Source organism: Simochromis diagramma, unplaced genomic scaffold (genome assembly GCF_900408965.1).
Source record: "Simochromis diagramma unplaced genomic scaffold, fSimDia1.1 OVJJ01000669.1, whole genome shotgun sequence".
Taxonomy (NCBI): domain Eukaryota; kingdom Metazoa; phylum Chordata; class Actinopteri; order Cichliformes; family Cichlidae; genus Simochromis; species Simochromis diagramma.
Window position 1 is genome coordinate 969,060 of NW_024387458.1, and position 15,791 is coordinate 984,850.

General features: G+C 43.6%; 1 protein-coding gene across 2 annotated transcripts; it reads right to left on the reverse strand.

Moving 5' to 3' along the window:
• Positions 1 to 347: 347 nt before the first annotated feature.
• LOC120722917 (transcription factor COE1-like) lies at positions 348 to 14,441 on the reverse strand. 2 transcript variants are annotated; one of them, XM_040014113.1, is made up of 5 exons: positions 13,437 to 14,441; positions 6,966 to 7,083; positions 4,974 to 5,104; positions 4,745 to 4,871; positions 348 to 661 (listed from the first exon to the last, which is right to left on the reverse strand). In XM_040014113.1, the coding sequence occupies exons 1-5, from the start codon at positions 13,557 to 13,559 to the stop codon at positions 354 to 356; spliced, it is 807 nt and encodes a 268-aa protein (XP_039870047.1). In that variant the 5' UTR covers positions 13,560 to 14,441; the 3' UTR covers positions 348 to 353. The 2 variants fall into 2 exon arrangements, with proteins under 2 accessions (XP_039870047.1, XP_039870046.1); XM_040014112.1 differs by having other exon boundaries at positions 4,974 to 5,107.
• Between the last annotated feature and the right edge of the window lie 1,350 nt (positions 14,442 to 15,791).

The window sequence follows — 15,791 nt, forward strand, 5'->3', positions numbered from 1 at the left end:
AGTGGTAGCATAAAAGGAGAACATCATGGAAGCAGCTTCCTTCTTCAACAGACAAGCGCAGGACTCTTTGCTGGTTCTGACTGGAGCCAGCAGACTGTCCTCCAGATTCATTCACCCTGAGGGCGTTGGATCATGTTAACCTTTGCACCGCTTTTCACCCCCCCGGGTGAAAATTAACCCGCAGAAGGGGAATGTGAAGGTTCCTGCTTCATTACAGATCGTTCACTGACCAGCTGAATTTACCGTCAGCCTTTTCTCTGGAGCATCACATGTGTGGTAACGCGGTTCATGTGAACCAAATTCAGCCAAACCAGGACAAATGTGAAAGCTTTGAACAGATACTGGTGTCCAAACTACAGGTTTGATGAAAACTGTGTGTGTGTTAGAAGCTGCGAGTCGGTCTGAGTGGACACACAAAAACAAGTTAAACAGCAGAATCGGTGGATGCAGCTGATGATTATCAGGACTCTGAGCAGCCAACCAGAACGCAGACTGATGGAAAAAACACAGCGACAATAATCACTTATTCTGTGTGTTTGTATAAAACGATTGTGTGTCTGAGCGCGTCCTACCTTCGGCAGTCTCTCCGGGTCTCCGGGGTGGCGGGGGATGACCTTCTGTAACCTCTGGAAGCCATAATCGATGGTAGGCTCATTCAACGCTGAGGAGGGAGCAGGTCTTTTCATTAGACACCTCACAACATTAATATCGTCACATTTGTTCACTAGTTAAACTTTTTAAAGTCTTCAAGTCCAAAAACGTGAAACTGTCAGCTGCTCAGACTGCCGTGGATAAGACGTGAGACACTCCTCTCGCATTACTCGCAGATTACATGTGAGCATTTTAGATTATTTCTGGATTAAACATGTAAGTCGTGCACAGAGAGAACAAAGGAAAAAATAAATGTCAATGAAAATACTCCAGAAAGTTTACGGGCCGATTGGATTAGAACGTCTGTACTGACCGACGGGAGGAAACACACGGAGGCGTCGTTGTCACGCTGACGGGAAACCACACACTTCAGTTTGAACCGATAATTTATGCTGCTCTTTGTCAGGTGTAATAACTGCAGCCGTGCACATCGCGGCGAATCTGCAACCCTCAGACACGCCGAATCCATCAGACTTGTTCATTTTTTGTTTTCCCCTCCCCTCCTCTCTCCTCTAACATCATTTACAGTTTAAACTGGTTGGGAGGTGATAAATCAGAGCGTCAGTGAACGCAGCCGAGCACAGCCAGGACTCAGAGTGTGTGTGTGTGTGTGTGAAGTGCATGAATCATAATCCCGTCTTGGTTCAGCTGCATTTAACAAGCTTTAGACCGACTCTCCTATACATCAAACTGTGTGTGTGTTTGTGTGTGTGTGTGTTCAGTCCTTGAAGGCTCACAGGGCGTGACAGGCAGCAGTTATAAGAGTGTGTTAGCTCTCCAGATGTCTGTGTTATCTATAGTTGTGCGAGTGGCTGTGACCTTGTGTTGTTGACTGTTACACACTTTACTGTCACCTGTGTTTCTTCCACCTGCAGTCGGTCCGATTCCTCCTGGATCAAACCTGAATGCATCCTCGCTGCGTCTTTAAGGACACGTGTCCACATGTAATTTCAAACACACCCAGCAGAGCAGTAACACCTGATCATCAGGTAAAAGATGTCAGACCAGAGTTGCCACGATGAGAAGAAGAGACCACCTGAACCTGGCAGCGTTTTCCTCTTTAGCTGGCGGATCAGGACGCCATGTTTGGCGTGCAGCGGGGCTGGTGGTGATGCTGTGTGGCTGTTTTTAATGACCTGTTATTGCGTGTTTGTGTTGACGTGACTGTTTTATTCTTATGTGTTGCATTTCATTCGTATGAGGCTTTTACCTTGACAACTATAGGTCACGTGACCATGACTCCACATTCAGCCCAGAGTCCCTGAGACACCTGAGCTGCTAAAAACGCTGATGTCACGAATGAACGATGCTCTTGATTCATGTTTTCTGTCTTTATTCATATCTTCATGTTTCACTGCAGTTTAATAAACTCTGGAACACCTGAACAAACCAGCTGTCACTAAAGTCTTTATCTGATTGGCTAATTGTCTGAAATCAAGCGCTCTAATCAGGCACACCGGCAGACAGTGAAACCATCCAATCGATAAGTTGTGATGGAGCGTCCCCGTGGTAACTGCCACAGACTGCTGCTGCTGAACTGATCTGCTGTTTATATTGGCTGCTAATAAAGATTTGATGGCTTTGAATTGATCAGACATGACACCGAGCATGGATCTGTCAGTCCCCGGCTATCTGAGGAGACGCTTCGGCTCCGCCCTCAGCGCTGAGTGAGTCGTCAGTAATCGTGCGCAGGCTGGCAGCGTTTTATGCTCCTGTCAGGTGTGTACACCTGTCAAACATTGGTGCTTCTGTCTGCCTGACAGAGCTCATTCATTTGGATGAGGAGACGTTCATCTCGATGATAAACTGAACCTGAAGAAATGTTGGCACTGTTGCGGCTCAGCTGCACGAATGACGTGTTTTACTGTGAAACAACAGTCCTGATTTATTTTGTATGTATTCGTTGACTTTAATAAGTGAGTTTTACTGTCAGACAGTTCAGGCTGCAGTGTCTGCAGAACAGGACGTCGATTCAGATAAGACGAGAAGCTCGGAGCGATCGACACGTGTAGACTGAGGCGCTGCAATTCCCTCACACTCAGGTCTGACCAGCAGGGTTCGCTCTGTGTGTGTGTGTGTGTGTGTTTGTGTTTAGTGTGTGTGTGTGTGTTAGACATCTCTGTGAGGGCAGAAATGTAGCTTACTACTATACTTGTGGGGACCAACAGTCACTTATGGGGACAAAATACCTGTTTGAAGACATTTTTGAGGCTCAAAATGTGGTTTTAGTGTCAGGGTTACAGTTAGGATATGAAAACGTGTGTGTGTGTGTGTGTGTGTGTGTGTGTGTGTGTGTGTGTGTGTGTGTTAGTGTGTATGTGAGGGTGTTAAGGAAGTGAAAATCTGAAGGCGGGTCAGACAGGAGGCGTTGGAGCGATCAATACTTTGAGATCGATACTCATGGAAATTGCATGACTGCTGAAGCCGTGTGTCTGCCTGAGCGCACACATTACCACAGAGAGAAACCATAACGAGCGGAGTGGTGTCGTTTATGTGCATCGGCGGGGTTTCCACCATTGATCTGCTCTACTTTACTCACGTACTTCACACGTACATCCAGCCGTGCATGTGATAAAGATAAGCTGTACGTCTATATTCGTGTGTCATCGTTTTAAATGATTTCACCCACTGAGGACGGGTAATGTTAGGTAATCCCCCAACATTATGGTACTTGCTCCTTTAGTAAATACTCACATTATTCACGACATTCCTTTAAAAGCTCAATGATTAGCTGCTTGCTTTTTGCACTACCATCTTATTTATTCATAATTTATTTATAATTTAAATACTTAAGAAAATTATTTTTTATAAATTGATTTTAATTATGAATACAGGAAACTAGGCCAAATGTTCAGTAGCTTCAACTGAAAGGTTTGACCCATGTACTCTGTGACATGAAAACCCTAATCTGATCGAATTTTATGGAAAAACTTCAGTCTGAGAAATATTAAATTTAAATTACATTTATTCAAGTTAAATATGATATTAGATCTTGTGCCAGCGCTTCTCATTTATCTGTTGATCTGCCTCATGCAGAAAAACTTGACTGAGACCTGCTACCTGAGGAGGAGGTCTGTATTATTCAACATCACTTCCTGTTTTCTTCCCCCAGTGCAAAGAATGCTGAGAGCAGGCAGTGTAGGGTGGAGGTGGTGGATCCCTCTGATCTGCTGAGGTGTGAAAGCAGCTGCTGTGTGAACATGTGACTCGCATAAGTGAGTGTCAGTGTGAGGTCATTAACGTAAAGGTCCAGAGATGTTTCGGGTTAATGGGATTTGAATGTGTATAATTACTGCAATGCAGCATGAATGGAGATAAAAGAAACATAAAGAGAAAGGAGAGGAGGATATGAGGACACATGGAGAGAAGAAAGGTTCTCCAGTCTGACAACAAATAGAGAAAGAAAGCTGGAGCAGTATTAATGACAGATGTTACCTGCACCTGCAGCGGTTCAGATGTTTGACCATCAGAATTTATTTAAAACTTATTACTGACTCATGTGAGTGCTGTCTGAAGTCAGGGTTGTTTTGTGGTTAGACTGGCCCATCGTGGCAGACAGGCCTCTCCTCTGCCTGTTTCTAAGTCACTCCTGAGAACCACCTCTTGACCCTGACCTTTGACACCCCGTGAGATGTTGGTTTTAGTTGATTCTATGCTGTTTTATCTTGTTTTCTTTTTTAATATAGGGCTGTTTTAATTTCTATGTATTACGTGTTTTATTTATTTATTTTTGCTGTTTTCTGTTATTCTATTTTTTTCACTTATTTTCTGTACAGCACTTTGGTCCTGTGCTGGCTATGTTAGAGTGCTTTATAAATAAAATTGGACTGGAAAAATACAGCCAAAATTAGATGACCGCTAAATAATAAAAATAGAAAATGTGAGACCACAGATCTTCCTTATTTAACTTATACATAAGCTTCATTTTCTTCTTCGTGATTTCTGCGTGTTTTGGTCTAAAAGAACATTCTTTAAGTCTGGAAATAAAGCTTTGTTTTAAAAAGGTGTCCAAATATCCCACCTGGTGCCTCCTGCTAGAGGACACTGGTAAAATGTGGTGTTATCCAATCAGATGATCAGGAGCTGTCCTTACCTGTATAGACGAAGCGTCCCGGCGCTCCTTTACAGAACTGTTTGGACTTGTAGGACAGCGTGACCTCGACGACTCCGGGGATGTGCCGGGGCGGAGTCTGGACTCGGATAGCGTGAGGGGTTATCAGCTGGAGAGAGAAATAATAAGAGTCATCGTTGTTGTATTGACACACACAATAAACAATGTTTGCTATATCGATCAATTATCCAACTGATCGGAAGGGTATTACCTCGCTCCACACCAACATGGTGCCAAAGACGACCTGAAGGCCATCGAAGAAGTTGTCGCCAATGAGGATGACGGTGGCGCCGCCCGTCGTCCACCCCTCGCTGGGACTGATGGCTTTAATGCAGGGAGTGGCTGCTGGACGAGAGACACCAAGAGACACAGAGGGAGAGAGAGAGAGACAGAAGTGTTAGCGTCTCATTAACTGAAGCCGCAGTTCCTCTAGTGTCCAGCAGAGGTTCCAGCAGGGAATCACTGCCACAGAGCTCCATGTTAAAACGTTATAGCACAAATGAACCACAGATGCTCAGAAAGCAGAGGCCTGGAGCCCTGATTGGCTTTTATTAGGAATCCCAGTGTGAGCCACAGCCAATCAGAGAAGAGAAACTACATTTCAACTCCTGAAAAGCAGCCTTCGCACACATTATTTCAACATCCTGCATCAAAACATCCACATTTTGAACCAGCGCTGCGGGCCTGTCTGTGAACACTCAGTCTCTTTCATGACCTCTCCGAGGGGTCCAGGCCCACAGGTTGAGAAAGATTGAGCTACATTACTACAGAACTGAAGGTCACACACACACACACACACACACGCACACATAATGTTAATTGGGTCGTGGCTTTTATCCGCTTTAGCTTAGTTCACTCCAATAACACACACACACACACTCAGACAGACACACACACACTCAGACACACACACACTCAGGCACACACATATTCAGCCGGTAATGACTACTTCTCTCTCGTCTTTCAAGTGCGGCTGCAGATTAATTATAAAGTGAAATGAAAGTACCGTGTGTGTGTGTGTGTGTGTGTGGTCTGTGTGTGTGTGTGTGTGTGTGTGTGTGTCTGTGTGTGTGTGTGTGTGTGTCTGTGTGTCTGTGTGTGTGTGTGTGTGTGTGTGTCTGTGTGTGTGTGTGTGAGAGAGAGAGAGAGAGAGAGGTAGGGCAGCTAATCTCATCACTTGATGACTTGAAATGGCATTATAGCACCTGACCTCTATTCTATTCTATTCGATTCTATTCGATTCTATTCTATTCGATTCGATTCTATTCGATTCTATTCGATGCGATTCTGTGAGCTGGCGTCAGGTGCAGACTTTCTGTGACGCTCCTGCGCTGTCGCTTCATGTTTTAGAAATAGAAAAATAAATCTGTTATAAAGTGACCCAAACGTTACTGACCATCACACCCTGAGAGTCACACACTGTGGCCGGGCTGTTCTGTCACCACGGATGAGGGTGTGTTTCTAACACGCGTGCGTTTCACTCATCTGCAGTCGAGTCCACCTGGTCCTGAGTTTCCGCTGTATTCTCAGGAAACCGATCTAATATTTAAACACACGTCTGTTCGTAGAGCAACACAATGAGCGAACCCCGGCGGTGTTTTACTTTATACATGGAGAACATGGTGCATGGACGGCGACTTCCTGTGTGAGACGGTGGATCTGAGGTGGAGTGGGTGGCTGGGTGAACTCGCAGGTTTGAAAGCAGTTCACGGCACGGAGGTAAGTGTGCAGAAATAACCGAGCGCAGAGCTGAAAATGAGCGAGAGCTCAAACCCACGGGACTTCCCCTCGCTTTGACTGGGAGGGGTGGTTTCCATGGTAACTGTCTTTAATTAGGAGGGCAATTAAAGAGGTTGAACGGCCCGCGAAAAGACACTCAGTCACACACATGCACGCATAGACACACACTGTCCTCTCTGGGGACCCTGAAGCGTCTGGTCTTCCTACCCACAATCCACTAGGCTGGCTTCTCTGCAAAGAGCAAATTACACTCGTCTCTCTGCAACTGTCGGATCTCCTACACCAGTCAGACCAGTGACAGAGCTCTCAGTACAGGAGCTGACTGTGATTGGTGGACTCTGAAACTCTGACAGGAAGTTCTCCTTTGAGCACGCCCAGCCTGTCGCCATGTTTGGATGAGAGGTTGGTCATCAGCTACACTATCTGAGTGAGGGGTGCAAAAAAGAGTTAAAAAGAAGCGTACCCTCAGACGGGTCCAGTCTCCGCGCCCGGCGGCCATGTTTGGAGTTGTTGTGCACGAACATGTTGTCGGAGACGGCGAGAACGTGACCATCCACATTCACCGTCGTTGACACAACCACCTGCAGAGACACAGCCAAAAACATTTAATCATGACAGCAGGAACACTCAGTGTTGGGGAGTAATGGAGTACATGTACCGCCGTCACGTATTTAAAATACAAAATATGAGTAACTGTAGGTGGTATTTAAAATACAGTTACTTTGTTGAAATAAATGGATTACACGGCGGTACTTCCCTGTTTCATATATTAGGCTATGCTCTCTCTATGTTTGGCTTCCACGCCGGTGAAAACCCAAACAAAACACCCATTAAGAGGCTCAAATGCACGAGTCTCAATCTCACGGCTCATAATGACGTGAAGAAATATTTTTGACGAGCCCAGCTGTGAGTAAGCTATTAAGACTCGACTGTACGCTGTGTTCATGTTTTCCTCTGAAACAATAAGCTCCGTTGCAGCAGCCTTTCAACGCCTCTCTCTGTCTCTGCTAGCAAAGTCGACCCAGACAACAAAGTAAAGCTAGTTTTCAGCTACGAGCCGACACGAACCCACCGTATTAGCCAGAGGTCCCTTTACTACAGTTCGGAGCCGCGGACCTGTTTTATATACGAGCTGAATAGTTTTCTATACGAGATCGCTGCAAAAAGTGCAGCCTTACCTAATGTCCACCTACTGTTACTCATTTATATTAAGATTTAAACATGTAGCTGGTGTTGGTATGGAGAGTAACCTTCAGTAATAGTAATAAATCACACAGCAATAGGACATTCATGTAGTTGTAAAAAGCTTGATAATATATTAAGTAATCCAAAGTATTCAGAATACGTTACTCTCACTGAGTAACGTAATGGAATACGTTACAGAATACATTTTGGGGCATGTAATCTGTAATCTGTAGTGGAATACATTTTGAAAGTAACCTTCCCAACACTGGTCACACTGATGATGTCACTGTCAGACATTATTTCCTCTTTAATTAAAGGCTTCTAAAACAAAATTAAGATTTCATAATGAGGAGGCAACAAACTGTAAACTTTATGCTTTGATATTTCTTTGACCTCTGACCTGATGAAAGTTTGTGGAACACTCTAAACGAGCCGCAAACAGGATGAGTATAAAGTGTTTGAACACAGGAAATAAAATGATGTGACAAATGTAAAAAGGTTCATTGTCTGAATGAACCCGCCTTCTTTATGATGTCACTGCCAGGTGCCAGGTTGTGGCCATTCATCATCTGTGGCTGGTTGCCGTGGCGAGGTTGTTGCCGTTGATCCATGGCGACGGAGCAGAAGGTCACGCTGAGAGCGAGTAGAAGTGTCCTCCGTCGCCACAGTGGCTAACCAGCACATCCTTCACCCTGCTGTCACCACGACAACCACACACGAGTACACACCTGACTTCACCTGTCTCCGTCCTCCTCTCTCTCCTCCTGCGGCTCGCTTGGCCCGTCTCCCCCCTCCCCCTGCCCCGCTGCTTTAAGTGGACTTAACATCCTGTCAGCGTGGCCAGCGCGGCGTGGCGGCGAGCGTGTGTGTTACTGTGTGTGTGTGTGCGTGAAGCTGTGAGACAACGAGCAGACGGAGGAGAGAGGCAGTTTTCTGGAATGACACGTCTCCTCTCTTTCAGCAGCAGCGAAGCTTCGTGAGTAAAATCTGTGGCAGCTGGATAGTGTAGTGATAAGACCACACACCTTTGGAGTGGAAGCTGCAAGTTCGATTCCATCCCAGTATCCAGTAAAGGTCCTGGGTAGGCCCCCCGTGCCAAACACCAAGCCCTACGTCTGCAGCTCGGACATGACACATTTCTCTGTATGATTGTGTATGTTATCAATAAAGCTTGTTTCTTTCTTCTTGAGTGAATATCACCTGCTCTGCAAGCTGATTGGCTGGTCAGGTGGACAGTAGGTGTAGGGCATGTCCTTCCTGTAAAAACACATCTGTGGGATGAAGCTGCAGACCCTGCATCACGCAGAGCTTTCTGAAGCTTTGAAGCTTAAACATTAGCAGGCATCTCAGACTCCTTGGATACCCTGTTACTACGATAACCTCACAGCAGCCATATTAGCAGTTCGCAGCTAAACCCACCTGTCAGTCGAAGAGGCCAAGTTATAAAACATCTTCCCCCCTGCAGCTGTTACGAGGGGGGAAATAATCTATAGAGACCAAACCAGAGGTTGTTTCTCAATATGCATACTTGCATGTACTCGTGTGTACTTGTCTGGGCTTGTTGAAGCCAAGTATCCCAGAATGCATTTCGTCTAAAACTGAAAATCAGAGAGACTTTATTAAGCCCAGAGGGAAAGTGGCAACAGTGGATGAGCGTGGCAAAGACTCTAAGTAAAGTTTGAAATATTACTTTTTCTGTATCACAACTTTAGAGATGTTTAAAGATGTAGACGTGTAAAGTTAAATATCGTTTATCGAGACATAGCCCGTTTGCAAAAGTGCTCCAACATTTTCAGAGATGTCAGCTGACCGGGAGGTCGAGGCTCATGAGAAACGCCTGAATCACGGCACTCGCTTTCGCCACCCAGTGGAAGTTAAGCATGAGATAAAATTCACTTTGATGATCCATGGTTCATGTTTGGCTTATTTCAGTGTTTTATTTGTTCCTGAGCAAGTTACTTTGATTAAAGTTCAGCTTTATAACTGCATCGTTGTATTTAACTTTAATGTCTCACTGGAGAGCTGCCAGTATATTTGGAAATCAATCTTTGGCCCGTCTTTATTCTCTGGTGTAAAAATGTGCTGACTCTGAGTTAACACATAACAACATAACAGATATTTTCATCCTGTTGTTCCGAACGCAGCATTCTCCTGGACTTCCTCGTGAACTTACGAGGTAGGAACTAGCGCGCTTGCTTACTGAGTAATGGCCGTTTGTGTATCAGCCATGTACATGTACTGACTGACTGCTGCCTCTGCTGGATGTCAGAGGAACTGCAGGTTTGAAGCTCTTGGTCCCACAGACCGAGCTGGTGTAATCGACAACAGGCTGCTGGTGTTGTCTTGTTGTTTCTGGGTTCCTGTGATATGACAGGTGTACAGGTGAACAGGTAACAGCGCGATGAAGGAGACGCTATGTGAACCTGACATTTCTTATGGCTGTACTGACTTTCCTCCGAGCGACAGATCGCAGAAGTTTGTTTTCTTTAATCGTGTCGCCGGTTTTTTCGTCAGCTGTTGGTGCTGCAGACATCGATGGACTCATCAACGTGTTGATGTGTTTGACGTAATGCAGCAACTTTTTAGAAACATGTTCATCACATAAATCGCATGCTGTCAGCTCATTCCATGTTTTCCTTAGATAATAGTTTTTGTTTACTTTCTGCAGATTTGAAGGTATTCGTTTTTTTTTCAAATATGTGTTTATGTTTTATGGCTCCTCCTCTCTCCTCCCACCTCCTGCTGGCTTCAGCTGCTCTTTTGGACCGTAACGGTACGATGGGTCTGATCAATAATGAGGATCAATCATGGGGCTCTTCTTCCTGATAAGCGGTGCTCGTTGTTAAGTGTCTGATGAATGAAGCTCTCGTGGTTGAGGGCGTTTAACTGTGGGGCGTCTGTATTTGCGCACTCAGTTAATCTGAGCTTCATGAAGGCGCTCGGGGTCAGCAGGCTCTCCCTGAGACGCAACACAGAGGGTCACAGCAGCTTTACTGCCTCCTTTATATTTACTGAGATCGTGAATGAAACATTTTTATGCTGCTGTAAATCCAGAGCAGCATTTTGATCTTTTCTTTTACTGAGTGTCTGCACGGACACGCAGCTACGCTTTCAAACATACCAACGTCAAATCAAATCAATATTATAACACACACAACATGCAAACACCCCACACACACATATGTATCGCTATAAAATAGTGGGAAAAGAAAATAATAATAATAATAATAATAATAATAATAATAATGAATAACTGCTATGACCGTCTGTCTTTTAGTGCAAGTACAGTGGGGCAAAAAAGTATTTAGTCAGCCACCGATTGTGCAAGTTCCCCCACCTAAAATGATGACAGAGGTCAGTAATTTGCACCAGAGGTACACTTCAACTGTGAGAGACAGAATGTGAAAAAAAAATCCATGAATCCACATGGTGGGATTTGTAAAGAATTTATTCGTAAATCAGGGTGGAAAATAAGTATTTGGTCAATAACAAAAATACAACTCAATACTTTGTAACATAACCTTTGTTGGCAATAACAGAGGTAAAACGTTTACTATAGGTCTTTACCAGGTTTGCACACACAGTAGCTGGTATTTTGGCCCATCCCTCCATGCAGATCTTCTCGAGAGCAGTGATGTTTTGGGGCTGTTGCCGAGCAACACGGACTTTCAACTCCCGCCACAGATTTTCTATGGGGTTGAGGTCTGGAGACTGGCTAGGCCACTCCAGGACTTTCAAATGCTTCTTACGGAGCCACTCCTTTGTTGCCCGGGCGGTGTGTTTTGGATCATTGTCATGTTGGAAGACCCAGCCTCGTTTCATCTTCAAAGTTCTCACTGATGGAAGGAGGTTTTGGCTCAAAATCTCACGATACATGGCCCCATTCATTCTGTCCTTAACACGGATCAGTCGTCCTGTCCCCTTGGCAGAAAAACAGCCCCATAGCATGATGTTTCCACCCCCATGCTTCACAGTAGGTATGGTGTTCTTGGGATGCAACTCAGTATTCTTCTTCCTCCAAACACGACGAGTTGAGTTTATACCAAAAAGTTCTACTTTGGTTTCATCTGACCACATGACATTCTCCCAATCCTCTGCTGTATCATCCATGTGCTCTCTGGCAAACTTCAGACGGGCCTGGACATGCACTGGCTTCAGCAGCGGAACACGTCTGGCACTGCGGGATTTGATTCCCTGCCGTTGTAGTGTGTTACTGATGGTGACCTTTGTTACTTTGGTCCCAGCTCTCTGCAGGTCATTCACCAGGTCCCCCCGTGTGGTTCTGGGATCTTTGCTCACCGTTCTCATGATCATTTTGACCCCACGGGATGAGATCTTGCGTGGAGCCCCAGATCGAGGGAGATTATCAGTGGTCTTGTATGTCTTCCATTTTCTGATGATTGCTCCCACAGTTGATTTTTTCACACCAAGCTGCTTGCCTATTGTAGATTCACTCTTCCCAGTCTGGTGCAGGTCTACAATACTTTTCCTGGTGTCCTTCGAAAGCTCTTTGGTCTTGGCCATGGCGGAGTTTGGAGTCTGACTGTTTGAGGCTGTGGACAGGTGTCTTTTATACAGATGATGAGTTCAAACAGGTGCCATTCATACAGGTAACGAGTGGAGGACAGAAAAGCTTCTTACAGAAGACGTTACAGGTCTGTGAGAGCCAGAGATTTTCCTTGTTTGAGGTGACCAAATACTTATTTTCCACCCTAATTTACGAATAAATTCTTTACAAATCCTACCATGTGGATTCATGGATTTTTTTTTCACATTCTGTCTCTCACAGTTGAAGTGTACCTCTGGTGCAAATTACTGACCTCTGTCATCATTTTAAGTGGGGGAACTTGCACAATCGGTGGCTGACTAAATACTTTTTTGCCCCACTGTATTTCGATTTCATGATTATTTTCTTTGTTCCCTGATTGCAAAGACTTTGAGGATCAATGTAATAAAAACACATCAATGACACATTCTACTGTGTGTTGGTTTAGTGCTCAGGGTGACGGCTTAGACCCCACAGTGTGGAGCACATTTCTACTACAGAAAGGTTTTATGATTTGATGCTCTGAAGCACCACTGATAAATGCAGCTTACGTGGGCTATTACGCCCTCACGTCTTTTAAAACTCTATTGTGGTAGCCGTGGTGATAAACATCTGCAGATACCCTCAACATCTGGAGCTTCTGATGCTTTCAGGCAGCTCCGGGTGGGAGATTTTGTTTGGTGGGGCTTCATGTTTGAGAAGCTTCTGGTTTATTTCTCTTACCAGCATCAGACATGGACAGGCCGACTCTGATCCAGCAGCGATCGTTAGGAACAAATGTTCCTCTGGAACATCAGGTTCTTTGTTCTACACCAGTTCTACTTATCAAAGGATTATTTATTTTTAAAGTTTCATTATTGATGAGTGAACGTCGAGTTATCCTGTCTGTACTGGCGTGATTGTGACTGACACTTACTACCATGTTACTGCTTTTGACAGGAAGCTTGAATTTAATCATTTAACACTTCATTCAGACACCAAACAGATGCTGAACACAAATAATTGGAAGGATGGACAGACAGACGTCTCCGATGACCTCTCATATTTTATCTCCAAAGCAATAAGCCTTGGGCTGCCCTGCTGCAATGCATTATGGGATCATCCACAGCCATGTCCTGCCCTTTAGGGAAATGAATTCATCTGTGTGTGTGTGTGTGTGTGTGTGTGTGTGTGTGTGTGTGTGTGTGTGTGTGTGTGTTTTACCTGAAATCGCCTCATGTCTCGTGGGTTTCCTGCATTTTTCAGGCAGTTCTGGTTACACTTCAGAAAAAACTTGAGGAAAAACCTGCAAACACACAGATGAGGTGTGATCAGGGCTGATTGCATATCTATTAACCAGTAATAGACACACACACACACACACTAAGATCAAACTGGATGATCTGCTGTACACAAATGTGAAGCTGGGAGGAGGAGTGCTCTACTGGAAACCATCTCACAGGTTAAGATCAAAAGGCTGGAGCTGTTTGGAGTGCACGCTGTTTGATCAACATTTTACTTCTACAATAAAGGTTTGAGTATTCAAGAGAGGTTTAATTATATGAGCACCGAATCCAGGGGCGATCCTAGACTGTCAAACAATATTCAAGAGCAAATGATGTGATAGTGACAGGACTGGAAACCAAGCATCAGACATACGCACGGGTAGCAGCGTCAGAGAGAGGGGAGCCACCCGAGCAAGAGCTACGCTCTTTGGAAGAGCAGGTGATGGCATCTTCAAAAGCAAAGGTATCGAAATGGACAGTAAAAATATTGAGGGATGCCATCCTCTCCCAAGGAAAAACAAAAATCAAATACCTGCCATTATCATACGTTTTGTAAATAGAAAACAGAAAAAAGAACTGCTCAAGCGAGGAAGAAAGCTAAAGCGTACAAATGTTTGTTTAAACGAACACCTAATCAAGAAAAATGCTGACATTGCAAGACAAGCAAGGATATTAAGAAAACAGAAGACAATACAGTGAACTTGGACGTCAGACTGTAAAATATTCATTGAGTTAAATGGAAGACCAGAGCAGGTTCTAGTCATCAAAGAGATGACACACCTACAAAGATAAAACTGATAAGTCAGAATGCAAAGCAGTGCTAAATATGATGGGACCGTCCAAGTGCACAACCAACGCAGATGTCTGACAGTTTTCAACTAACAACTCATAGATATTGACAATAGGACATTGATGTATGACAGCAACACAGATCCTGCTTGTAATTTCTTTAACAATAAGACAAATGAATGCAATTATTATACAAATGAGCAATTTAAAAAGAAAATCAAGGTAGAAAAGGGTATAACAACGGTTCACTTTAAAAGTCGAAGCTTATATGCAAACTTTCAATCCATCAAAGAATACATAACACTTTAAACAGCCATTCAAGGTGATGGGGTTAGGGTAGGGTTTATAACCCTCACCCATATCAGAGACCTGGATAACTCCTGGAAAAGAAGAAGACTTTAAAATAAATGGATATGAATTCCTTCATGTAGACAGGATCAACAAGAAAGGAGGTGGGGTGGCACTTTACATTGATAAAAACCTAAAGTACGAAAGAATGGGAAGAACGACGACTGTTATTGATAACAGTGTATGGAAAAAAGGAAAAACCTAATTGTCAGTTGTATTTACAGAACACCAGGATCTAAGATTGAGATATTCAAGGATAATATGGAGGACTTATGTACAAATATAAAGCAGAAAAGAATGTTTATCTGTGGGGATTTAATATTGACTCATAATAAGAGTACCGAAGAATTTATTGACTCCATGTACAGCATCGGTTTATTTCCACTGATAACAAGACCGACCAGAATAACATCTCGCAACTCTATTAGATAATATATTTACAAATATAATAGAAGAAAATATAAAAAGTGGGCTGTTAGTCAATGATATAAGTGACCATTTACCAGTCTTTGCATCTTATAATTGCCATTATAAAGTGAACAACGATGGACACGAGATTATTTACAAAAGAATAAGAATAAGACGTTAAACTGTCTTAGAAAGTAACTTTTAAAGCATGATTGGAATATTGTATATGAACAAACAGAAGTTGATGAAGCTTACGAAGGATTTTTAAGAACATTTAACACGTTACTTGATAAAAACTGCCCAGTAATTGAAATCAACAGGAAACACAACTATGAAGGAAGACCATGGATGACTAAAGGACCACAAAATGCCAGCAAAAAGAAAGAATCCCCTATAACGAGAATTAATAAAAAAGAGAACCATAGAAACAGAAAGGAAGTATAAAACTTACAAAAATAAATTAACTAATATAATGAGATCCTGTAAAAGAGAGTATTTCATTAAAAGGTTGGAACACAATAAAGATAACACAAGAGATATCTGGAACGTATTAAACAGTGTAATCAAAGATGGATCAGGGAATAAAGATGGGTACTTTATAGAGGGACAAGAAGTATTAATAACATGGAAGAGATTATGATTAGAGAGATTAGAGATTATAGAGTAAATGGCTTTAATGAATTCTTCGTAAACATGGGGCCAAAACTGGCAGAAGAAATAAAGGTTGGTGGGACACTGGTGAAAATAC

What these genes read in the sequence shown, in the direction of transcription:
- LOC120722917 (XM_040014112.1), bottom strand. Translation starts at nt 13,559, where the DNA reads ATGCAATCAGCCCTGATCACACCTCATCTGTGTGTTTGCAGGTTTTTC. An exon ending in GAGACATGAGGCGATTTCAG is followed by an intron (nt 7,084 to 13,436) that starts GTAAAACACACA and finishes GTGTCTCTGCAG; the next exon opens with GTGGTTGTGTCAACGACGGT. An exon ending in CCATGTTGGTGTGGAGCGAG is followed by an intron (nt 4,872 to 4,973) that starts GTAATACCCTTC and finishes TTCTCTCTCCAG; the next exon opens with CTGATAACCCCTCACGCTAT.